The 25,487-nt window shown below is 42.5% G+C and overlaps 1 protein-coding gene across 20 annotated transcripts in view; it reads right to left on the bottom strand.

Annotated features, from left to right (window-relative positions):
- The window catches only part of KCNMA1 (potassium calcium-activated channel subfamily M alpha 1), a 771,897-nt gene that overhangs the window by 107,732 nt on the left and 638,678 nt on the right, over window positions 1–25,487 (bottom strand). For 5 of the 20 annotated variants that reach the window (XM_056113547.1, XM_056113563.1, XM_056113561.1 and 2 more), the window contains one exon: window positions 1,352–1,438. The exons of the other annotated variants lie outside the window; for them this stretch is intronic. In XM_056113547.1, the coding sequence (XP_055969522.1) occupies window positions 1,352–1,438 (87 nt within the window). The remainder of the gene's footprint in view (window positions 1–1,351; window positions 1,439–25,487) is intronic. 20 annotated transcript variants of the gene reach the window in all.

Genomic DNA, 25,487 nt, shown 5'->3' on the forward strand with positions numbered 1-25,487 from the left:
TGGCTTATTCCCACACACTTCTATCACCAGCACTTTCACTTGCTCCATGCTTGTAGAAGTTACAGGAAGATATGATTGTTGAAAGGAAACTAACTTAACCAGCTTCTTTAAAACACAAACAAGTTCAGGAATTCAATGCGGAATTTTTATAGGAGCCGAACTCCTTCCAGTCTCCAAATACCCATAAAATTCAAGGACTTGTTTTTGCACATCCCTAAGTATAACACTTAATGTGCTGTTGTAACTTCCCAGGGCTCGCCTGTCTAATAGGCACTGAATCTAACAGTTTTACAGTTTGGGAAGACTCAGTGCTAGAAAAATGTCAGGCAAATCTAATGAGGCTTCAGATCCCTGGGTTTGTGCTACAGTTTAATTTAAAGCTACAATGATGTTTTAACATGTTTGCTTATACTTGACTAAAGAGGATTCATTATTTCAATGACATAACCTCCACACAATGTTCTGGGAATTGATTTAAGATGTGGCGGTAATTCCAACAGTCTTAATGCAGAGTTGAACATCTGTAGCCACATTTTAGACTACTTTTCATCGGCATTCTGTTTTCAAGCAAAAAGCAAGGCAACATCTTCCAGAAACACTGGCCAGAACTTTGGGCTTACTTCAAAATAATCATATATTTTACTTGATTTAAAAAAAAAAAACTCCTTTGTAATTGGCCTATCCAGCTTGCTAAAGTTCGGCAATGCCTCTTTGTGAAACTTCCAGACAAATAGGGCAAAATTCCAAGTTCCAACTTCCTGAGTAGTTCCATGGCAGCATGGATGAAGCTGACACACACTCCAGCTTGCCGCCCATGCCCTGTTACCTCATTGGGGCTCAGGGCAATGATGCCCTTTGAGACCGGAAGGTGAATCTGTTGGCTGGACTTGAAAACTAGATCAAAGCAAATAAACCCAGAAATGTAGTAAAAGGCAAAGAACCCATAAATATGAGTCAACTGGCTATCTCCATTACGTTATTAATCACCACATCTGGAAAAATCCACATCTGCACGCACTTAGCAGGTCATTAGTAATGTCCTATTCACCCTGGAATCACTTGGAGTAAGGCATGCAAAGTGTTTGAATGCAAAGTCATCCAGCTAATAGCGCTTCCCACTGAAATCCTAGGCAAGGTGTGAGTTTGGCAGTGGTGCGGGTGTGGGTGTGGTAGTTTGAATAAGTATTTATTGTTTTTTTATGGGTTTCCTCTTTGGTACTTTGCTGCCCAGCAAGTTTCATGCATGCTGAAATTCAAACAGTAGCGCATCTTTCTTCTTGGCAAGTTAGGGTAGCACACTGCAGGTGTGGGACAGTTGTTAAAACTGGGATGTGTCCCAGTGCTCTTTCACCTGGCTCAGTCACAAGCCGAGAATTGTGAGCTGCGATCTTGAACTCAAATGGATCTCTGAGATAGCGTGATCTAGCTTCACCCTTGACTGCCAAATAATAACAAGAAAAGAAAATGGCAATTAATCTTTTGTGAAATTTTGCATCAGAAAAACTCCAAGCTAGTTTTAAATTAAACAGAGTTATGGCTTTAAAGTAAGATGAAGATTTCTCCCTCACAGCTGAATTGCAGAGGTTTAGTTTTTTGTTTGTTTTGTTTTTTTCATTTTTATTTATCCTGGTGACTTCTTGAGGTTTTGTTGTCATGTTTTTGTCATCGATGTCAGAAGGAATAGTGACAGGAGATAATCTTTTTGTGTGTAATAATTTCCTTCCATAAGCATAAAGTTTTCTCTCCTCTCCAACATACACAGACAAAGAAAATGGAAAACTCAGTTTAACTGCAAGGCTAGACCTGTTATCTCTTGAAGCTTGCTGAAATCCATCAAGCAAAATTCTCATTATATTACAAATCCACCACTCTTGATATTAAACTATCCTTTTGTAAAACATCAACTGATGGTTTGGTCAATTCCCCAGGGGTGTGATAGTCCTGCTTACTTTGCACAAAACGCCCTGGGTTTGCCACTCCTAAAAAAAGTGACATGGCGCATCTCCTTATATGGAGATTTTTCAATAAAAAGTGGTTGTGTGTTTCCAGGCCTTCAGGATGTGGGTGTTGGTTGACTAAATGAGGAGGTAAGTTGTTGAACTAGAGAGCCAGTTGTGGGATGCCTGTTTTGTGTGAGTTTATCAAACTTCTCTCCTCAAGAAAACCATACAATGGTCACAGGAATACCTAGACAGACTCTCCAAATTACAATATGCAATCTACAGGCTCAGAACTCCCCAGATGATCCATGTCTAGAATATAACCACCTAGGACTTTGATCAGAAGTCCTGGGATGGTTAACTCAAAAGATCTTGCAATGGAGCCACAAAACAACAATCCCCGGGTCACAGCATGGAAGAGCATCTGCTTTCCAGAAATATTTCCTGTCTTGTAATCATTGACTACCAGGACCCAGGCTGTCTGTCACAAAAGCAGACTGGTAAAAGGGTATACAGATGTTTCCATCAGCAATGAGGACAAACAGCATCAACAAATGCATGATAAATAATTCAACTCTGTGAATTGACATTTAGGAGCAGTTGACTATTGTTTCTAGACATCTCCTGCCTTGGGGAAGGGATGTGCCCATCAGTGAGGGTCAGCAGCTAAGTGTGACTAGGACGAGGTAAGTCAGGCACTGGCACCAAGGTCTTTGCCTCTGGGATCAGTGGGCAGCTCAAACTTTCAAAACCATGATCCTGGAAAGTTCAAGTGGTTGATGTCCTTTGAATGCAAGTTTCTGGTCTGACAAGCTTGGAATAACATGTGATACGAGGAAGTGTGGTGAACATTTTGCAGTATTATTGATAAGATAAACCCATAAAGCTGGCTTGGGGGTAAAAGATTATGGTGAATAATAACCCCAGGGATAATGAAAATGTGAAGGATGTGCCTCCTAAAATTAATGCTAACAATAATATTATCTCAAACACATAACATATATAACTCTCTACAATTGAACAATTACTTTATCAGGTAAGATAATTTCATGACTTCTAGTGGAGAAAAAGGAAGCACATTTATTTGAAAAACCTAGTGGCTGTAGATTGGAAGAAACTTCTTTATGTAAAACAAGGATGAAAAAGTGATGTCTAAGTGGGCTGCCCTGCTAGAGCACAGACACAGGGAAAGCACCGCCCATGGCAGGCTGAGGGGGCAGGGAAGGGGAGGATTGTTGGAGCTTTTTTCTTTCTGGCTTTTGTAGAGCTAATAGAAGAATGGGAGGGAGACTTGGAGGAACAATAGGTTATGTAGAAGCTAATCACAGGGTATATTTCTGGCTCTATTCACTGCCTGGGAAACCTGAATTGTGTAAGTTTGAGTCCATCAACACAGTCATAAAAGAATTCAGCTTCTACATGGGAGAGAGGAAAAAATACTATATAAATACATTAACAGAATCCACATGACCTGGGATACAATGTTTTCTGTAGAAACACAGAGGCTTCAGGGGACCTCTGAAATTTGGAATAAGGTAAATGATAGGAACCTATAATACTACCCTCCCCCCCCTCCCCAATCTCCAAACACATGCCCCAGGCCTCCTGGTCAAAGTCCCCATGTCCAGAATCTCAGCTCATGTATTTTCCCCAGTTTTGACTTGAAATAATAACTCCCCCAGTGCTCTGCTCTGCTCACTATCTGGCATAAAACTCCTTTTGGAGACCTAATTCCTTTGATTCTTTTCTTTCTCATTTTACTCCCACTTGGAAGAGAAGGTTTCTGTCACCTCCAGGACAAAGTCAAGTCTCCATCAAATGTCACTAGGTACTAGCCTCTCAGAAACAGAAGTGAACCACTGACAGGTGAGTTAGAAGTGCGACAGTAACCCTGGGTTGTTGCGATAAATTTGGGTGAGTAGCAGAAGATGGAAGACGACAGAGATCTTAGACTCAACTGGAAAAAATATATACACAGGACTCCAACAAAAACAGCAAGAACAGCAACATGTCTCTTCAACTTCTCCTACCTTCTTGCCTTACAACAAAGACATGGCAAAGGCTGTCTTTGTTGTAAAAAGCACCCCTTTTTGTAGACTCACAGGTGGAGTAGGTGCTTCAGAGTAGGCATGAGACCCGACAGTGCCTGGCACCAACAGCTGTTTTTCCATTTCTATTTCTGTGTCACTGTCCTCCCACTGTTCATCTATTTTCTCTAGCGGGCCCAGCAACATCTCCATTGTGAGACTTTGTTAATACTGTGCTTGGCATATCGAATACCATGGGTAGCTTGTCAGGCTTTGCCATGCAGGCGAGATACTCTCAGTAGCTTGCCGGGCTCTCCATGAGGGCTGAAGGAATCGAACTCAGGTTGGCCATGTTGGCTGCATACAAGGCAAATGCCCTACCTGCTGTGCTATCGCTCCAGCCCAGGGGCCAGTAAACTAGCCTGCAGCATGTTTTGTATAGCACACAAGCTAAAGATGGTTTTGAATTTTTGTTTTGTTTGGTATGGGGGTCACACTTTGTGATTTTCAGGGCTTAGTCCATGCTTTGCACTCAGAGATGACTCCTGGTGGGGTTCAGATGACCAGATGGGGTGCCAGAGATCAAACTGAGATCTGCTGCATGCAAGGCAAACAGTATACCTGCATTTCCCCAGCTAAGAGCTTTCTAAGCCCTAGTTTTCACATTTTTGTAAATTATTATGGGAAACGGTAAAGACGATGGTGATTTCATAGCACATTAAAACAATATGAAATTCAAATTCCAGTGGCTATGAAGTTTGAATAAAACAGGGCCACAATCCAGTGTTTCCTACTGCTAAACATTACTCTTGCCCTGCCAGAGAGTTGAGTTGTGGTGATAGACACTCTGGAATTGACTTGGTTTAAGGTTTTTCTTTTCGAGCTGATACTTGCTAGAAAAAGTTTGCTGATTTCTGCTCTCATTTCCTGTCTCACACATCTTCAGGTCTCCAGTTTTCCACAAGGATATTGCCCAGCAATAGTGAATCTGGCAAGGGACCCAATTCATGGCATGAATTGGGGGGAAGGGAAAGGAGTAGATTAATGACTTTCATATCTCTGAGGTCCCTTGCATTGAGGGGCCAGATCAGATGAGGTTCCCACTCCCCCCACTCAAGTTAAGTTAGATCCATCCACCCAGCCCTTTGAGGAACAAGGTTAGGCACGGGATGAGCAGTCCCATGAAGCTGTCATTATGTGTGGCAAGTCCACCTGGCAGGAGTCCCATATGCGACAACAGATTAACCATTAGGCTAGATCTCTGGAAAATATACAACTTCAACCTTTCCCCAGCTAGCTCAGAGCAATATATAGATGATTATTTCAACCGTCAGCTGCCGCATAGATTTAAACCCCTGCACAATAACTCCTGGATTCATCTGCCCCTTGTCAAACTCACACAGCTTTAGTTAGAGGCTACATGGTGTGGCAGTTGCACCGTGAATCCAGAATGATCCAGACGGCGGCTGTCTCTTTGTTAACAGGAAAGCAAACTGATGAATTTGTAATGCATTTCTTATTGAAGGTACTTTCGGAAGAGAAAATGCGCTCCATCAGTTTGGCTAAAATTTCACGTATACATGATTATGGATTTAATCAGAACATCTCTGTTATTTTCATGAGGAAATAGATAGTTCCACATCCATCCCATTAAAATCACTTTAGGCCAATGAATTATGTATTTATGAATTTATAATTATCCTTGATGTTCCCCTCCTGCAGTATACTTAATAAAATAATCAGCTGGAGTCTACAAAGCAAAGTTGCTTATTAGATACAAGCTGATATATACATATGCTGAACTCCATGCGTGTCTTTCAGTTGCAGGTCTAAAATTATCATTGTGAATACTGTATCACTGTATCACTGTCCTCCCGTTGTTCATAGATTTGCTCAAGCGGGCCCAGTAACATCTCCATTGTGAGACTTGTTACTGTGTCTGGCATATCGAATACTTCACTTCCAGGCTTTGCTGTGCGGGCGAGATACTCTTGGTAGCTTGCCAGGCTCTCCGAGAGGGGCGGAAGAATCGAACTTGGGTCGGCCATGTTGGCTGCATGCAAGGCAAATGCCCTACCCGCTGTGCTCCTTGTGAATACAGGGATTCTAATTTTCAACTCAGACACTTAACAAAGACAAAATGGACTGTAGTGGAATATGTGAAGACTGGAAAGAAACTCTTTTTCAAGTATGGTTTATTATAAAAACAGGTTTGGATTTATTATAGGACAAAGCAAGCCTCTCTGAAATACTGAGAAAATTCCTTTATGGTCTGCACATTGCCCGGGCACACTGAAAGTACCATAGAGATGCCAAGAGTTGCCCATTTCCTACTGTGCTGATCATGCAAACCCCATCGAGCTGAGAAGTTCAATCTCTAAGTGCCAACATAAAAATGATTACCTAGCCTGTCTTTATTTTAGAATTCTGTTGTTTTGCTCATCAACGATTTTTTGTGTCAATTTTATTTTTTAAATTTTAATCTTGAATTTAGGGGCATAAAGATAGTACAGGAATTAGGGTATTTGACTTGCATGTGGGCAACCTGGTTTCAATTCCTGGTACCCCATAGGTACTCTCAAACCTATCAAGAATGATTCCTGAACAGAGAGCCAGAAGTAAGCCCTGGGCACTGCCCAGTGTGGCCCAAAACAAAACAAACAAAAAAATTGCATTCAACTACCATTTATTCCGATGACAGAGGTTTGGAATGTCTCCTTAAATTTGGGCCTTCTCACCTCTTCAGGCTCAGTGCTGCTCTGTTTCCTGGGGGCCCTAGGGGCTGGTTCTGCCACCCTGCCTGTCACTCCAAAGAAGTCATCTTCCTTTGTACCTATCTGTAGGTGTGTCTACGCAATCCCTTGTTCAGAACTGGACAAGGGAGACAGAAAACAGAACTTCTTCCCTTTGACCACTCCATGCAGTTTGCATGAGATCATTAGGAAAAGGCCCTGGCAAGTAAGGTTTCCTGGTGGATTTACAAATTGTCACACATCCAAAGGAGTGGAGACAAGATCATGCTGTTGCAAGAATCTGAGATTTGCCACCTGCCCAGGGTGAGAAAGAGAAAAGACAGAAAGGGTCAGGCCTCTCTCGGCTTTATTCCACAGATCATAGCAAGTTCTCCTAGTTATCACAACATTGGTTTACATTTCCACATTGGGATAAAGTTGTTATTTTGCGTTTATTTTCTGACAAGGATGTTCCCTTCCTTCTCTTTTTATTTTTCACCCCCCCCCATTCATCCCCAAAGAGCTTTCAAGTAAACCTGACTGACAGATCATGTCAATCAGATTCTCATCTCCATTTTCACTTTGCTATTTACATGTTTAAAATTGGTGCTTGCCCCAATGATTCTGTTATTTGTGGACCCGTCTAGAATCTAATTGTGTCTATGTGAAATTGTTTTCCAAACCATAATAAGTTCTACAGATAAGGACATTATTATTATTAGCATCATTATTACTAGCTCATCCATAAACACAGTATCTTCTATGGAGCCTGGTGTTGTCAAGAGCCTCCAGGAATTCTAATGTGTATTCCAAATGGTTGCACTGATACTTTCTCGGAAACTCAGATAAAGGTAAAATACATGGGCTTTTAGTGCAACCCAGGTGCACTGCATGGCATGATGAAGAATGTCCTGCCAGACCACTTTAGAAATACTGTATGCTTTTAACCTTGGGAGGTAAGGACCAGTCTCAATTGTGATTTTACACGAAACACAGCATTTAGTATATTTCTTGGGGGCATAGTCACCTTTATAGACATTCTTGAACTATGAAATCATTATCTGCATCCTACTATAATTTATCCTCACACACATCCTGCAGCATTTAAGAAAGCGATTGTGAGGGGGCCTCTGTCTGGGCCACATGGCTGTGGAATGGGAGGGGTAAGGGTGGGGCAGGGCTGGAATGCTGGAGGAATGTTCTCTCTCACTCTCCCACTCTCCTTGGTCCCCAAGGCTTCACTCAGCTGCAGACCCAGAAGCAGTGTTCCTAGAGTGAGTTCACACTTCACACTTGCTCTTATAGGAACCCTGTCCACAAAAATTGTGCGAGGACACAGCTCCTAAGCCTGCGCCCAGGCTCTAGCACTGACACCCTTACAGCTCTGCTCTCGGAAAAGCAACTGGGAACCACAATGCCAGGGGATCTGTCGCTCTTCTCATGGGACAGGACAAAGATCTGCGATGCTACAGGGCTGAATGAGATAGTTAGAGGCCACAAACTGAGTGACAAACATTGTCTTGGGTGCTCTGCTTGGTGAGACAATAGGGTGAATATTGATCATGAAAATCGGGTCTCTGGACGTCTGTTTGAAAATCTGGCAGAAGACTGAATTCCCATTCCAAGAAAGTAACCAAGTCATGGAACATGGGCTCATCCATTGATCAAATAACGCCCCTCCCCCCTCCTTGCTGTTGCTGACAGCGCCCCTCTAGGCAGGCACTTTTCACCATGTGGGAGATGGGAATGGGGGGGGGGGGCTGGAGGGAACAGGGGAATGAGGGAGCAGACAGCAGAAGCTGCTTCATTGCTTCTTCCCTTTCGTGACCTGCTGCACCCACACTTGAAAGAACTCGGCCTGCCTCCTCCAGAAAGCCTTCTCTCTAAGAAAGATCCTTAGCAATCCCTGGGAGCATCTCCCTGGCTCTGGCTCTTGGGACACTCCAGTATGCTGTCCCTTGCGTGAGGAATTTAAAGCATGAGATAGCCCCCACAAAGATCATCTCAGGGAGCTGCCAAAAGTCTTAAAGGGAGAGAGGACTTGAAGCCAGAAAGCCCAGAGGTTTGCAAATCACCTTCCCTTTCTCATGCATAAAATGGGAATAGAAAGTACCCATCCATAGAGGTGGGGTGAGACTAGCTTGAAAACATGAAGAGTTCTAGGAAAAGTTCCAGGTACATTCCTGGTAAATGTAGCTTGGCTTGGAACAAACAAAATCCTTTCAGCTCTGAGGCACCAAGGTCCACCTCCACACCTGAAAAGTGGCTTAGTATTGCCTTTGTTCTACTCAATGGGCTCCTAATTCTCTCCTTGGGGGTCAACCAACTGGTCCAGCATAGACAAGAGAGAGCAAGGGCTGCAGATGTGCTCAGTGGTGACTCTCCACATGCCAGGGTTTGATCAGGTATCTGGGTTTGATCCCTGACACCACCCCTGCCCCCTCAAAAGTCAAAATTATAAGAACGTAGATAGGTTCACTACACCCCACCCCCGCTCCATCCCTCCTCTGCCTCTCATTTCACTGTCACCTTTGTCCTATATTTCATATGGCCCGATGAACCACTTGGGTCAAAATAATTAGGCTTTGCCAACTGTCATAAAAACGCACACGCAAAAGAAAGCAGAAAGAAGGTTTAAATGGGCCTCAATTGGAAAAGGCTGGGATTATTCAGAGCAAGAACAAATGAAAGTCAGATGGAAATGTGGAGAAACCCCACTGTTCCCTCTAAATTACAGGAAACACGCAGTGCCTGTTAGGGTTCCTTCCCTTGAATTTCTGGTGGAAGGTCACGAGATTGGGGCCTGCATGTGGGGAATGGTTGGGGAGGAGACAAAGGTGAGGGAATGGCAGAGGGGCAGCACCTCCCTTACTATGTCCCCCACTCAGTCTTTCTTTCATGACCTTTACATTTCAGTCCTAGTAAAAGCAGGTAGGCCCTTATCCTCCAGGAAGCCTTCCCAGATGACTGTAATGAGTGACTCCAACTTCTCTTTAGTGATTCCTGCATGCTTCTCATCTCACATCCTTCCAGCAACTTAACTTTTACACAGTATAGTCTGTTTTCATTTCAGTGTGTCATACTCCCCATCCAGACATCTAAGCTCCTCCACTGTAGTTTAGAAATCTTGAGATTTTCTGGAATAATGAGCTCCTAGTCATCAGAGACAGGGAGCTTCAGATGAGAGAAGAGCCTGGATTCTGTTGCCAGCTTGGACCAACTGTGTAGCCAGGCAAAACACAGCTCCCGGAAGACCAGACTTAATGAAGAAGGGCCTTCCCAGCATGGATGTTGAACAGTGCCAGTCTCAATGCCCTTCTCTGCTGCTAGAACCCACACAAGCCAGTTGTGGACTAAAGGCCTCCAACTTTTCAGATAACTGTCAAGCCCCTCCTACCAGACTCGACCCCCAAACACCGCAGAGTAGGAAAATCAGAACTCTTGGTGCAAGTAGATGTTCTTGATCTTGTCTTCCAATTCAATCAACTGAAGAACTGTATGGAACACTAGTGCTTAAGACCTGCCTGAATCTAAATTCTCCATAATCTCGAGAGTAAGAACCTGGGATTGAAATTTTCTTTCAAAAAACCTTCTGATTGGAGCACAATGATGTTTGTTTTTTAAGGTTAGGAGTTGTAAGGGGGAAGTTAGTATAAGACTTTAAAAATCAAAAGACAGAATTGGGACAATTATCTGAATCCTCTGAAAGTTGGTTTTCTTCCCCATTGATTTAAATGCTGATGTTGAAAGAGGGTAGTTTGTATCTTGGAAAAAAAAACCTCCCCAGTGGAGCTGGTAATATAATACGGTGGGTAGGGTATCTGCCTTACACGCTGCAGACACAGGTTCAATACCCAGCATCCCACATGGTCCTTGAGTTCCATCAGGCGTGAACCCTGAGTATAGAGCCAGGAATAAGCCCTGTGCACCACCAAATACGGGTCCCAAAACCAAACCAAAGGAAAAGAAAACAAATTTCCTAACACAGTGTACTTTCTTTTTTGGCCATTTGAAAATTATAAGGGCTCAAGATAAAACACAGGTCCATGGGCACGACACAGAAAACAACAGAGTTGCCTTAGCACTGGGCCTGGTCCACGGTGAGTCTCTTGCGTAGGTGAAACCAAAACAATAGGAGGACCAGGGTGATCCTGCTGATGCCAGTCTGTACTGGGTAGGAGAGCAGACTGACTTGGAAAGAGGTTTGTGAAGGTCACTAGGCACTTTCCTGACATTTTCCTGGCAGATAAATTTGACCTTCATTCTGGAAGTGCTGGTCCTTCTCGTCAACTCCTTAAGTTGATCCCAGCCCCCTCAGGAGAACTGGAAGGAATCATCAGAGATGAACTTTACCAAAAAACTGATCACAATCAAAGTTCTGAAAAGCATTTTCAATAAAACCAGTGTTTTTAAGGGGACTCACCAGGAAGGAAAGTATCTCCCCATTCTCAATTTTTTAACTCACCTAAGTCAAAATAATTCTGAATTTTCTCTGTCAAAGGCATATCATAAGACAAGATGTATTTAATGTTTTCTGGCTCCTTAACTTGTAACCTCACTGTATCAAGAAAAAAAATTAAAAACTCAAATGCCAAAATTACTACTGAAGTCTCACAAAGACTGGTTCCAAGTTTTAAAATTATACCAACTGTGAGATATTTGTAAAGTTCTTTATAGTCTGATAGTTGATGAATAATAAGGAAAATAAACAAATAAATGAGCGATCCTGGATGCATTTTAATTCCCCCTGCCCCCGAACCTCAATAAATCTATTATTTCCTCTATAGGCCTGTCTTTATATCCAAACACTCCATGTAAAAAGGAATATGTTAGGTTAAAAATTGTTAGTGGTGTCACGTTTTAGTGAGAACTGAACAATGGGCTTTCTCAGGAAAAAGAACCAAAAGATGAGCTTATGGTATGTTTTACTCTCCAACATATGAGCTTTATGTGGATAACCGTATTTGAAGCAAATTTTAAAAACCAACCAAGAGAACAAGCAAACAAAAAACACTTTGATGCCTTTTTGATGCTTTTCGTCAGAAATTTAGTACCACCACAGTGAAAAAGCAACATTCATAGGTTATCTTGGATTCTAAGACAACTCCTGATGAAAGAGCATCACATTAAAATTAGATTATGAGGCTGAAAAGATAGTCCGGGGGTGAAGGCCATGCCTTACATGTTGTCAAGACAATTCAATCCCCCCACTGACTCCACATGCTCCCCTAGCATCAAATCACTGGCCAGATTGACTGAGAAGCACACTCCTGATCTCCTGAGCACGCGTTGGAACCCTCCAAAATTCTTTCACCTTTCTTAAACTCTCTTTATCCTGGTAGGGAATGAAGCTGGGGAAAGTAACTTCTAGAGGTAAATATTAGATTTAAATGAGACTTGGAAAATAACAGTAGTCAGACCGTGGAAGGAACCCAATGCTAGGGGTAAGTGTCTGGAATTGTGTTGCAACGTTTTTTATAAACGCAATCATGTTTCCTTAACAGGAGCATTAAATCAAGTTAAAGAAATCTGAGCCACTGAAAGGTGCTGTCTTAGTGAAAGTAAATGCCCTCCACAAACAAAAACAAACAAACAAACAAACAGTTTTAGACTTTCATTTTAGATATATAAAGGAGAAAGAGAAAATGAAAAAAGGAAAAAAAGCAGAAGGTGGTGGTGGAACCTAGCGTTGGTCTAGGAGAGAATTCCATTTCTAGAAGAGCAGCGCCACCTGCTGGTATATTCACACACCAAGCCCCCTGGCAGTTTGCCGGCCATCGTCTATCTTGCCATCTCGGCATAAATATACAGCAGTATTTCTAGCTGCTGTTATACATAAGAATTTTATTACCAGTCGGCAGATTTCTAACACACTGGTTGCAGTTTAATAATCCTCTATTACCTGAAGTATGGGTTGTATAAAAGCCTGGAGTGTTAATTGTTGACAAACCAATTCTAACGTGTTAAGCATTGTAAGTCAACCAGTAAATATCCAAATAAATCAAAAGGGATAGCTCTTTCCCCCTAACAAGCTATTATCAAACAACACAACTTGATCGCTTACATAAAAGTAATGTTCATATGTTTCTATGTACAAAGACATCAGGGAAAAAGTACATTTATAATGTTAGCTAACTGGGAGCGTTCCCCTCCGTTACAATGTAAAGGGAAATATTTTTGCAGAGAATTATTTCCCATTCCTAAAAATTACCTAAACCAAGGTGTCATTTAGGAATTTTTTTCATATAAGGAAACCTGAGTTATAAATAACTAAGATTACATCTATAAAATGCTCTATTTTTTAAAAGGCTCTAGAGAAGTCATGGAGAATATAAATCACTGATTCAGTGAGCAGAGAAACACTACCTGTCATTTTTCAGAAAAAGATCACACAAATGCGATAGCAAAGGAACACAATAAAAGGAAGAAACAGAAATGTGATAGGTGACTCTGATTATATCTGCAAAGGAAACTGTGAAATAAATTAACACCCAAGCGCCCACGAAAGGCATATTGTACTTCACTGCGAGCCATCGTTATGCAAGGAAAGAAGGGGGGTGATTTGGTAAGAACAGAAATGAAATGTCGCCTGTGAAACCTGGTGGTGATAACTAATGACCATGCTACTTACAACTCTGATTTGATCTCGAATCGAAAAAAGAAAAAGAAAAAAAAAAAACTACAGGATAGATGTATGCACTAGAGATCCTATTTTTCACTTGAAACAAATAAAGCCCAAATGGGATCAAAGGGCCCCTGTAAATGAAAAATGACAGTTCTTATGTTGCCCTGATTTGATCTCCAACCAAACTACCAGGCTGATAACATTCCAGAGCTTAGGCGGAAGGCAGGACTGTTCGAGGGTTGCAGTAGGAAGGAGGTGAGGGCTGCAGCCCAGGGAGCAGAAGGGAAGTACTCTCTAATTTTTAAGTTATTGAGATGTCATCTCTAACAACAACACAGACTTTGCCTGCGGCATCCCAGAAGGAATTGCTGAAAACTCATAGGCTGTTTCACTGGGGAATAGGGACTCCCTTTACACTCTGCAAGCTGGAGAGGGCCACTGTCTGAAAAGCACCAATGGTGGGATAATTCCTCGGAGCCTGACATGTGTGCAGTTTCCTTTAATAAGGGAGCTGGAAGTAGAAGCATCTAAGACGGTAGAAAGTATCTCAGCCTCCACCTTGATGGGAAACCACCTGCAAGTGGCGACAGGGAGAATTTCAGCAGATGTAGAAAATGTGGAGGAATCTGGTAGGCTGTTTAGGAATCTGGTAGAATCTCAGGCTGTGTAGATGTGAGCTGGAGGTTAGCTCCGCCTCGACAGAACTCCGAGCACCCAGCTATGGCACTGGCACAGTGAGAGGTGGTTCTTGTGGCTAGCTGTGGCCTGGGTGATTCGAGGCACAAGGTTGACTTTCAGAGTGTGGAGTTAAGTTCAAATCAACAAAAAATTAAATGTAGAGGAAAAGAGGTTGCTTGGCTTTTAAAAAGCTCTGGGGAACTGAAGAGCACTGTGAGGTCACTTGGGAAGTAATAAAATTTGGGTTTGCCCAACTTGAGCTTACCAAGGCTCACCTGAACTTCAAGTCACTTGGACTCAAATAAATGCCCAAAACCATGTGGAAGGGAAATACAGCAGCAGCCCACATCTGCTAAGCAGTCCAAACTTTTGGTCTGCCGGCAGAGGCATCGGAAAAACTGTATGTCTTTCCAAAGAAGAAGGGATGGATTCTAGATGGAGCTATTCAAGGGTTTCAGCATCCATGACCAGCATCTGCTCCAAGACAAATGCTTTGTTCAAGAAAGCACAAGGAACAAGAAGCAAGAGTTCTAGGCTCCAGATCTTTTCTTTTGAGATATCTGCCTGATAAAAACATGGAAACTTAGCTATCATATTCTTAACACAGTTTAGATATCTTTGGCTAATTATCTGCTGACTTCCTGCCATTCACCTTGGCTGCTGTGTGCAATATGTTGAGAACTTGAAGATCACTGAACATTACTGTTTGTTGTTGGAGTTTACTTCTTAAAAAGCACCACATAAAATCTGCTGCAAAGGGATATGTGCAAAGTGTTATTGGATCAAAGATGAAACACCCGACCATCAGATTAATTTTAATCTGAGCTACAGGGAAGAGCAATCAAGAAGCCTTCACAGACACAAAAATAATTCTTAAACTGGTTTCAAAGCAGGATTTGACAACTTTTTCTGTCCAACCAGGTATTAACTATTTGGGGTGTTCTATACTATGCACTCTTCCTTGCAATGACTCAATTTTCTTATTGTCTCTTGAAAGCCAGCAATGGGCAAATGCAAATTTTAGCATGACTATATTACAGTAAAACTTTACTTGTGGTGGTGGTAAGCCATATTTAGTTCAGGTGCTACAGTTTCCTAAATCCTGCTTTTAAAGGATGAGTATATCATTAGAAGGAGAAGTAAGAGGAAAGTATAAACAAGGGAGAAAAAAGTAAAATGAAGTCATGAAATTTGCTTATACATGGATGAACATGGAGAGCACTGTGCTGAGAGAAATGAGTCAGAGGGAGAGGGACCATAGAATGATTGGTCATTTAGGGCTTATCAAAAAACACAGGTGAAAAGAGTACTCAAAGACATTAGAAACTAGGACCAGGAGGACTGGTCCAAAGTAGGAAACTTGCCACCATGGATTGGGGGAGGGTGCAGAAAGAACAGAGAGGGGATCACTATGACAATGACAGTTGTAAATTGTCACTCTGGACAAGAACTGGAAACTAAAAGGAGGTAAAACAATATGCATAATAACCCTTCAGTGACAGTTTTGCTTGCAGTGGGGGCGGGAGGAAAACTGGAGACACCGGTGGTGGGAAATGCACACTGGTGAAGGGATGGGTATTGGAACATTGTATGACTGAAATCCAGTCATGAGTAACTCTCTAACCGTGTATCGCAGGGTGATTCAACAAGTAGAAACTTGGGCTAAAATTTTCAAAGTGAATTAATTAACAAAAACAAGATGGTTTTTAGATAATGGTCACATGATGAAAACTGATGTGGCAGATGGAACTAGAGAACTACATTTCAGTCAGACTGCAAAGGGTTTAGAAGGCTGTCAAGAGGGCGGGTGATGTTTTGTTGAAAACAAGGAGCCTCGGACATTTTTTTTTTCTTTAAAATGGGAAACACTGATCAAATCTGTGTTCTTGCATACTAAATAGGGTGACAGTTTAGTGGCCAGGGGGACTAACTAGAGGACAGTGATGGCAGGATACAGAGAATCCAGAGCTCAGAGCCGAGCAAGGACCACCAGCAGTGGGTCAGTAAAATCCTTCAGATTTCAAAATACATTAATATTCCCTCAACCCATCTGTAGACTAGCCGTGGTATCTGGTCTTCTCAAAAAAAGGGGCAGTGGCAAGTTGCAAATGCCAGTGTCAGGCCACCAAAGCCCTGATCTTTGCCCTGAGCACATGAATCAGAAACCAACAAGAATCAGAGCTCAACTAACCACAAAACAAAGTATCAAAAGTAACTAACACTGGCTCAGCATCTGCAAGATCTCAGTGATGATTGAAGTTCAAGACCATCATCAGGACAAGTTTAGAGATCTACTTGAAAGGGAACAAAAACTCATGCTTCCTTTTGGTTTGTTCTCCAACTTTCTTTGTATCTTTGCAGAACACAGATTCACTTTCTTCATGCCCAGTTTAGAGACAGAAATGTTAGATAGGCAGTCACAGGAAGAGTAATGAAACCTGATCACACACGCAACCACTCTCTGAGATAGGTCCCATTACTATCTTCATATTACAATAGGGAACGTAAGGATCAGAGACGTTTCTAGAATTTCCCCAAAGTCCTATGACCTTGAGGTATGGTATCTGTTTGTTGGTTACTGAGATCAACTAGGATGACACTGGTGACTTGAGAATTACAGATTCACATGTGCATAAGTATAATTCTAATATAGCAACTGACACTCACTGAGATTCTAGTTAGGGAATATATCAAAATTTCACTGTACCAGCTAAAGTCCCCAGAAGACACAAATTCCATCCTTACCCTTGTTTCCTAGAGTTTCAGGCTTTAATTGCTAAGGCGATCTCTCTGCACAGTTAGGGGAATGGCTTGGGAATCCTCAAAGAAAAGCCAGATGTCTGCCTAATGGATCCCTATCTTCATCTTAAATGAAGGAATCTGTGAATGAGCAGTCTTTCCAGCAAATGACCTCTTGCATATTTCACAACCAAATCCCAAGACTTCCAGGTCACAGGTCCTGAGCCCCTTTATATATATATATATATATATATATATATATATATATATATATATTCTTAGCAAGTTTCAGCCTGTAATTTTCACCATGAAGCTCTCTTCTCTGCGGGTCATTGTACCTTCTTTTTTCAGTAACACCTGTTTAGGTCTTTGGCTTTGAAGCATCCCTGCTGGATGTGTTCTCTCAGTTGGATAAGTTACAGGCCATGTGTGGAAATTTACTCATCTGCACTGAAGAAATGGCCAGATCAACCTTGACAAAACACAGAGAGTAATTCAAAGCCACTCAAAGGCAAAAGAATGCTCAGTGCAGAGAAAGCCGCAAACAACTGAGAAGTCTCCCTGCCTCCTCTTTGTCTCTATGAATAAACAGATTAATAGCATTTAGTAGAAAATAGTCAGGAGACACTGAGTCTTTGGACAAGTCTAGGTAGGAGAAATTGTCACTTGGGGGCTATTGGATTTGATCTGCCTACCCAGAATCACAGACAATGATCCTAATAGTCCTGAGCTGCACTTTGGGAAGGTAGACAAGCCATCTGCAAATGGTTACACTGCTCTACAAATGGGCCCTTTCCTCACATTGGCCCTTTCCTACCTAATATATCAATATTTTTGCATAACCCTAACTCAGAGGAGAATGATTGAACTCATAAAAAAGGGCAATGCTGACATTTCAAGCAAATGTGCCAAATCCTCAATTTTTTAGGACAAATGCTCTCTGTGTATATACAACCTCCATTTGGTCAAATGTCTCAGTGAAAAAATGGTGTATCTTGGTATACGCTGATTTAATTCTTTGTTCTGAGATCCTCTTTTCTATTACTTAGCATTCATCCAAAATATTATGGATTGTACCTACTAACTGGTAATTTTCAAGATTATTCTGCTTTCTTCTTCCTGCTATAGATATCTCCTTTGCACTCAATCTTCTTGTATCCCTGTTAGATAAATCTCACATGGGTATATAAATACATACATACGTGCATATATGTTACATTTAAGGCATTATAAGGTATATAGAAAGTTCTGTCTTCATATACCTGGAGCCATGCTGTTCATGGGATATCACCTCTTTATTCCTTTAACTGATTAGTAAGAACTTGTTCGTACATTTATTCTTCTACTGGCCAAATATTTACTGAGTTAGAATCCTTCAAGACATTTACTACTCAGATACTCTTGCCAATAGGCCAAGCATAGCAAAGGACACCTGCATGGTACATTTCTGAACTTGAGGGAAGTAAGATAGCCTAGGTCCTTTCTAGCCTAAGTCCAGAATACCAAAGTCAGCCAAACTGAAGATAACTTTAATGCAAGGAGTCAGCTCCACTCCCAACAGTCCCTGGACTCACTCTGTGGCCTGCAGATGCCCTTCTATACACTGTCAGTACATTCCCATTCCAGAGAGCAGCCATGGCTCCTGTTCCAGAGAGCAATCGTTCTCACTTCATTTAAAAGTCTCACATAGCCATTCTTATTTAGTACCTGATGTTGCTTTCCTTCAAAAGTTTCCACTTTGGGGATGAATAGATAGTTCAACAGGTTAAATGCATGCTCTGCAAGCAAGAGTTCTGGGTTCAATCCCAGTACTGCATGGTCCCAAACACTGCCAGGAATAACCCCTTGACTAGAGGTGAGAGTCAAGCATCCCCTACTCCTGCCCCTCCCCCCCACACACATACAGTGTAAAAAAAGTAAGAAATAAAAGCTTCTACTTTGACTTGGCACAGGATTTTCTTTCTAGATCGAGGAATACTTCTTGGTGCTCACCTTTCTATATTGAAGGAGACAGAAGGGAGGGTTTCAAGCTTGCAGAAGAGATTGGGTTTTGCTTTATTCCTCTTGCTTTTTTATTTCCATTGTGGGGGAGGATATTGCTTTCTGAGGATGGCTGATGGGATGGTCAGAAAAGAAAGGCCAGAGTCTCCAGGCTGTTTACCCAGCTCATGTATACAAGCCTCAGTGGACTCTCCTCAGAACAAGATTCTATGGACAAGTTAAGAACCTCCCTTTAAACCAAACACTGTCTTGCTGGATAAAAAATAGGTCTTTTCAAAGTCCTTTGAGGTTTCAAATGTGTGGGCCTGACAATGCTGAACTTGTTTGTATTTCACTTAGGTTTCCTTCAGGAAATGCTGGGAAAGCAGAACTCCTGTAAAGAAATATGAGGGCAGATGATTCCCCATCTATCTAGAGAATTCAGAAATTGGCCTAGAAGAAAGCCCCCAAGAGAGGACAGAAAGCAGACAACCAGTTGGGTGCGTTTTGCTTAATTCCACTTTGCAACCCAATCCCAGCCTACGTGCATCACCACTGACTGGAAGGGAAGCCATGGAAAAGTGCTTTTCCATGTTGTTTTAATGACCCTTGGGTTTATGGCGTGTACAAATGTCACAGTCATGGGTGCTGACACAGAAACGATGAACACGGACAAAGGTCTTCTGCACAGTGAAGTAAAAAGGAAAATAAATTCGTGCCATGGTACTTAGAAACGCCACATGACTTCCTCGGATTTTGTGTGGCAGTACTTCACAAGAAATGTGTTTCGTATTTCTACTGGAGTAGGATGAGTGGTTGAAAACTACAGTGGATTGCCAGTGAATGGGAAGTGAAGCACTTATTATTTTTTTCCCCTCCATAGATGTAAGGAGACATGCTGTCTCCCTGAGAACGACGGCAGGAGAAAAGTCTCATGGCCATTGACAGGGATTTCAAATAAAATGAATTCCCAGGAGCACTAACAGAAGCTACTGCAAGTAGCTGAGTCAGACCCTGGGGCCTGTCACATGTCCCAGTAGGTGGCCCCCACTTGCTTTGCTTCTGCCACCCAGCCTGGGCCAATACCACTCATGCCAGCAGTTGGGAACTGCCAACACACTCTTGTCACCACCAACACACTCAAGATGTGAGTTTGACTAGAAATGGGGAGGGCAGTGAGAAAGCAAGAAGAAATGCTGGTTAGGAAAAGGATAGACATGGAGAAGCTCCCCAAGACCAGGGGCAATGGGGGCAGCCTGGTAAAAGTCCTCAGTTAAGGCCAGGCCTTGAGCACATCCTATTCCACTGAGAAAAGAACTCTGTTGAGACCAAGTAAGAATGACAAACATTGCCAGGTCAGCTGGGGGGAATTAAGCAGAAGAAATGTAACTAATGGAATTCAACTGCTTCAGAGTCATTAATTAAACTTTCCTTAAAAAGATTTTTAACTTCTTTCATTTGCATTTGGATAATGTGCTTCAGCTGTGGAGTGCTGGAGGCCGCAGAGCAGTCCTTCCTTCCTGAGACTCAGAGAGGCTGGCCCAGACTCCTCTAACCATAGCCCATTTCAGTCTGCTGGGATTCTCCATCCTTATGAGGGCCCCAAACTGCATCCTTAGACCCAGACCCCTCTCACACAGCAGTATGGATGTCTTCCCCAAACAATTCCTGGGAGCTTGCTTCTTGGATGATCAATACTTGAACTGCTCCTCACTGGACTCCAGATGAAAACCCAGGCTCTCAAAGCCTGATCTCTACCAATGGCCCAGCCCTGCTGATTTTCAGGCTCATCTTCCAGCACTCCCCCTGCTCTAGGCAAACCAGGTGACCAGCAGTTCAACAGAGGCTCAGGTCTCCCCTCTACCACAGCCTTTCTCATGCTACTATTGGACAAAACACCCCTTTCCTTCCATTCTCTAAGCACATTTCATCTGCTACATCTTGGAAGGTCTTTCCTAAGTCGAGCAGCAGGAGGTACCCTCTCATCTTCACAAGGCCAAGTACTATGTCTTCTTTCTTCCAGCTCTCCCTCAAGTCTTGAGTTCTCATGACTGGTTTTCAATTGTATATGTCTGGAGTACCCCACTCCATTTCACAGGCTGTGGAGCCAACCAGCCTGCTGGAAAAATCCCAGTGTACCAGTGAGCATTTGTGGGACACATGGCAAGTCTTTACATATAGTTGGCTTAGCATCCTCAGTTGCCGCTCCTCTGTAGAGAGCACTGTATGCCATGGAGTTGCCTTCATTTACAGTTGCCTCAACTGCAAATCACACATCCTACCTCATGGTAGGGATCTCATTACTATTTGCAAAGGTTCTAAAGAGGAGCCCACAAAGCAGCAAATGCTATGTGGGTGTTAGATTTAATCACAACCACCACCCCAGACACATGGCACATCCTAGTGCCAGAGTACCTGTATGTAGATAGCAAGAGGCATTACTATAGGGATCCAAGAGAAGCCACCAGCCAGATTCTCTCACAAGCACAATCACTAGCCTCAGTTTCTGTTAGTCATCAATCTGTTTGGGCAGTTGGCCCTTTCTAGATAGCACCAAAAACCAAGGAATCTCAAACTGGAGAAGCTACTTCCAGCCACCTCAGTCAGTTCTTCCTGTCCTTACCAATGGACATAATCTACACATCCACTCCGTTCAGAAACTGGTTCCCATTTACGCGGCTCCCTACTCATTGCTTCAAGGCTTAAACATGAGTCAAAGATCCCAAACATCAGGATATTTTCCATGGCTGGATGACAAATGTCCATCTGAGATGAAAAACAACATCCAACTGGGTCCAGTGTGTGAAGGGAGAATCCCAAGGCACAATTGAGAACAGAGGGGCTGAGATCAAGTGCCCCTTTGGGGAGGATTTGAAGGCAGGATCTAGGGAGTCTGTTTTGCTGCCCCCCATGTCCCTCTTAGGTGGCTTTACACCATTATAGCTCTGATACTAATATGAGACAATGCTTAATCGCATCACAACAAATTAGCCACAGACAGGCGAGAGCAATCAAATCAGAGCTACCCTGAGTGTGGGCTGGGGGATTCCCTGTCTCTGAGGGTCGCAGCTCCCACAGATGTTTCTAAAAGCCTCTTCCCAGAGGCCCATTTAGAGAGAAATTAAATGCAACTTTGACTTAATTAACGTTTTAAATGATAATGAATACAATGTAGATTCATAGGAGGCATTTACATTGTGTTGTAAAATTGATAAAAATTTAATAACTCTTTGTTAATAAGTTATGTCTCCCCAGACCCATAAAGCCTAAGGCACTGCAAACTCCAGACTGGGTCTAAATCCAGGCTCCTGGTGCAGGTGGAGAGGGAGGCAGAGATGGACTTGACATTTGCTCCAAGCCTGCTCTAATTCAAACCTCTGCTTGTTCATCAGTACTTTATTTCATACCGTAAAGGTCAGGATTTGGGCTAAAGGCACAGCCTTGACAAGAAACCTCAAGTGGAAGGCGGGCTGGCCCTGGCATCTGTCGCCTGAGATAGCAGAGAGGGGAGGGAGATGGGGGACTAACTAGCCACCTCTGTCCTCCACCACAGAGCCAAGATGGGGACTCTGCTGCTTGCTGGTAGGAGCTGTCAGGGTGAGTATTCTATAGACTGGCCACTGTCCTAAAATTAAAATGCAAATGTATTTCCATGTCACCTCGCATGAGGGTATCTGCTCAACTTCCTTGTGGCACGCCAACGTGTTTTCTAGTTTGTCCATTTAGAGCCACGTGAGTTATAAAAACCTCTTACAGCTGGGAAGGTGCCCCGGTGCCCAAGTGATGGGATGTCTACAAGAATCCTGTTCTCTAACAATTCTGCTTTCTACCTGAAACCTGTTTCCAAGGGCTCCTTTTGAAAAGAAGAACCCCCATATTTTTGTGCCCAGTTCATTTTCTCTTTCGCATATGCATCGAACATGTCTTCATGGAACAGACAAGCCAACAATTTTATTTGACTCTAACCTGAATACACCAGCAATCCATGATGAATGGAAACCTCTTTGGTTTGGAGATCTTTTGAGATGGTCACATGATTTTTCCCCCACAATGCTGATTTCATGAGCTGACTGCCGCCTAAGCATTGAGGGAGGCACAGTTCCAGGTAACCAAATGCTAGACCAGGTCACCACAACGTGCAGCAAGAGGAAGTGACTTCTGTAGCTTTGCTACTCAAAGAAGTGTCCTTGGTTTCCAAAACCAGTAGTCTCAGTGACTAGATGAATGGCTTCCTGGTCTTTTCACCTTCCTCTATTACCTCTTGGAATGAAGTATCAATGGCCAATTGAGAACCCTAGCCAACACTGATCTATGGGCTAGAGTAGAAACCAAAACGTACTTTCAAGTTTGGTTTCATCAACACTGAGAGAAGGAGAAGGGGATCAGGAAAGAAACAGAGACAGGAGCAGACAGACCACACAACAATGAGCAGAAGAAAAATGGAAGAAAATGCAGTTTTAGAAGGCATGACTTTTTTAAAAAAAAAAGATGTTTGGAAAAAGATGGCTAAGCTGATTCAGATTGAACTTCCTTTAGGGATCCTTCTATTTTCTGTCACCAATGAGAGTGGGCAGGGTGGGGAAGGGGAGGGGGAGTTATAGGTTTAAAAACCAGCCCCCTCTCCCCCAATAAATAAAAATTAGGATTAAGAAACCTTAGGAAATTGCTTAAAACTATACATTAAAAAGGCCAAGGGACAGTAAAACAGCCTGCCTGGCATGCGTCTGATCCGGTTTGAATCCCTGACATTACGTATGGTCTCCTGAACCTTGCCAGGAGTGATCCCTGAGCACAAAGACAGAAGTAAGCCTCGAGCACCACTGGGTGTGGTCCCCAAATCAAAAATCAACCATACATAAAAGGAATGAGATAATTATAGGCTTCTAACTTTAAAGTGTAGTATAATAAATCTAATCAACCTACTAGGGGTATTAAAGACCTTCAGTACTGGGTATATCCAACGAGAGGCACTTCCTTGAGCTATTTCCTCTTCCTCCTGCCTGGTGTCTGATTTTACATACTTCTAATGCCATTAGTTCACTGGAGTGACTTTAGTTCTATTGAAGATAGAAGCTACTTGGGATAGGTTGCTTTTTGTTTATAATCTGCCAAGACCAAAGACTACACTTGAATTGATTTTGTTACATCTCTCTTCAACCTAATTTCATTGGACTTCTCTCAACCATAGGGGTTGAATGCCTCTTTTTATTATATTTATCCCTCTAGAGTCATGCACAATTTAAAATTAGCTATACTAGTTTGCAAAAGGGTTTATGTAATTATACAGGTTTGAACTGTTAATAAATTGAAAGGTTGGTGAGAGAGATCACACAAGTACTTGCTCTAAAATTACTTCTGAGCACAAATGGAAAGATATGCTTCTCTACCACATGATTAATTTGTTCTTGTTTGGATAACTGATGGTTTGTGGCCAGCATATATTAGGCAGGTCTCAGTGGGTTTGAATCAACAGGGTCCTATGTTGTCACATAACAATTTTAATTGTCCTTTTCCATTACATAGCAATCAGCTATCAGCTTAAGACTTTAATAGTAAGAATAAATTCTGAGCAGAGATTATTTTAGAAAGGGGAAACAGAATGTATGGCAACCTAAATCTATATTCATGTGCATGTGTATGTTGCTAGACATCTTTTTCCTCACCACCACCCCCCCCCATTTGATAGTATAAGAAGATAGCTTGGTGAAAACTCGGGTTCCATCCCTACGCCTCCAAGAAGAGGTGAAATAGAGACAAAATCAGGCTGATGAAAAGAAGCAGAATGTACACCAATGCCAGATTACCATATTCAATAGGAGGATCTTGAAATGGCTCCTTAAAACTATTTGCCTCTTTCCTGGCACTTTGTTTTGTGGGTCTTCTAAAAATAAGTCCTTCTTCTCTGAGGACCTTCGTGTCAGCACAGTCTGGCCTTACATTTGTGAGTGTGAGAGGAGACAGTTAGACTTGTACCTGCCTTAACAACAAATCTCCGGGTAAGGTGGGCCATGGCTCCAAGGAGAGGTGGGCTGCACAGCGCTCCCTGCTGTTGGAAGGCAGGTCTTAAAAAATGGTGTGAACAATTTTAATATATTACCACTCCTGTGGGAACTGGCTACTTCTCTTCCCACTTCAGAAAGCATATAATGGGACTTTGTGTTTCAATTGAAAGTCTCTCAGAAACGGAAATCTTTCCCTTATAAGAAAAACTAAGAAAAGGGGAGACGATGAAAGGCGAGAGAGAAATGAATTAGGCCATCCCCAAAGCACACGGGCTCAACTGGGAAACTCTGACCAAAGCAAGTTCCGTAATAATATAATGACCTTTAATGAGTGTCTTGGGAAACAATACTGCCCCAGCATAAAAGACAAAGGGCAAAACCCATCATGGTTCTGCTGACACTAATTCAGAATGATTTTCAGAACAACTAAAGAATGTAAGAGAAGTAATCTGATCCGCCCATCTGACCTTACTTTGATTCAAGGGCCATTCTCCTGCCATTTCTAATTGCCAAACCCTCTACATTTCACATCTGCTCATATTTAATGAAAAGCCCACTCTCACCACTGCTCTTTGAGTCAACCAGCTCTGTCAAATGGGCACCACCCAGTCCCACCACCCGCAAGGAAAGCCCAGGATTGCTATTGGAGCCTTGCCAGTGGAATTCTGCATACAGACAGACATCCTTTAATTGAAGAAGAAGGGCTTATGTGGGTGCATGAAGGGGTTCAAATTGGAATGGATTTTTCTAACTTATTATTAACG

This window comes from Sorex fumeus, unplaced genomic scaffold (assembly GCF_029834395.1).
Source record: "Sorex fumeus unplaced genomic scaffold, SorFum_2.1 ptg000020l, whole genome shotgun sequence".
Lineage (NCBI taxonomy): Eukaryota > Metazoa > Chordata > Mammalia > Eulipotyphla > Soricidae > Sorex > Sorex fumeus.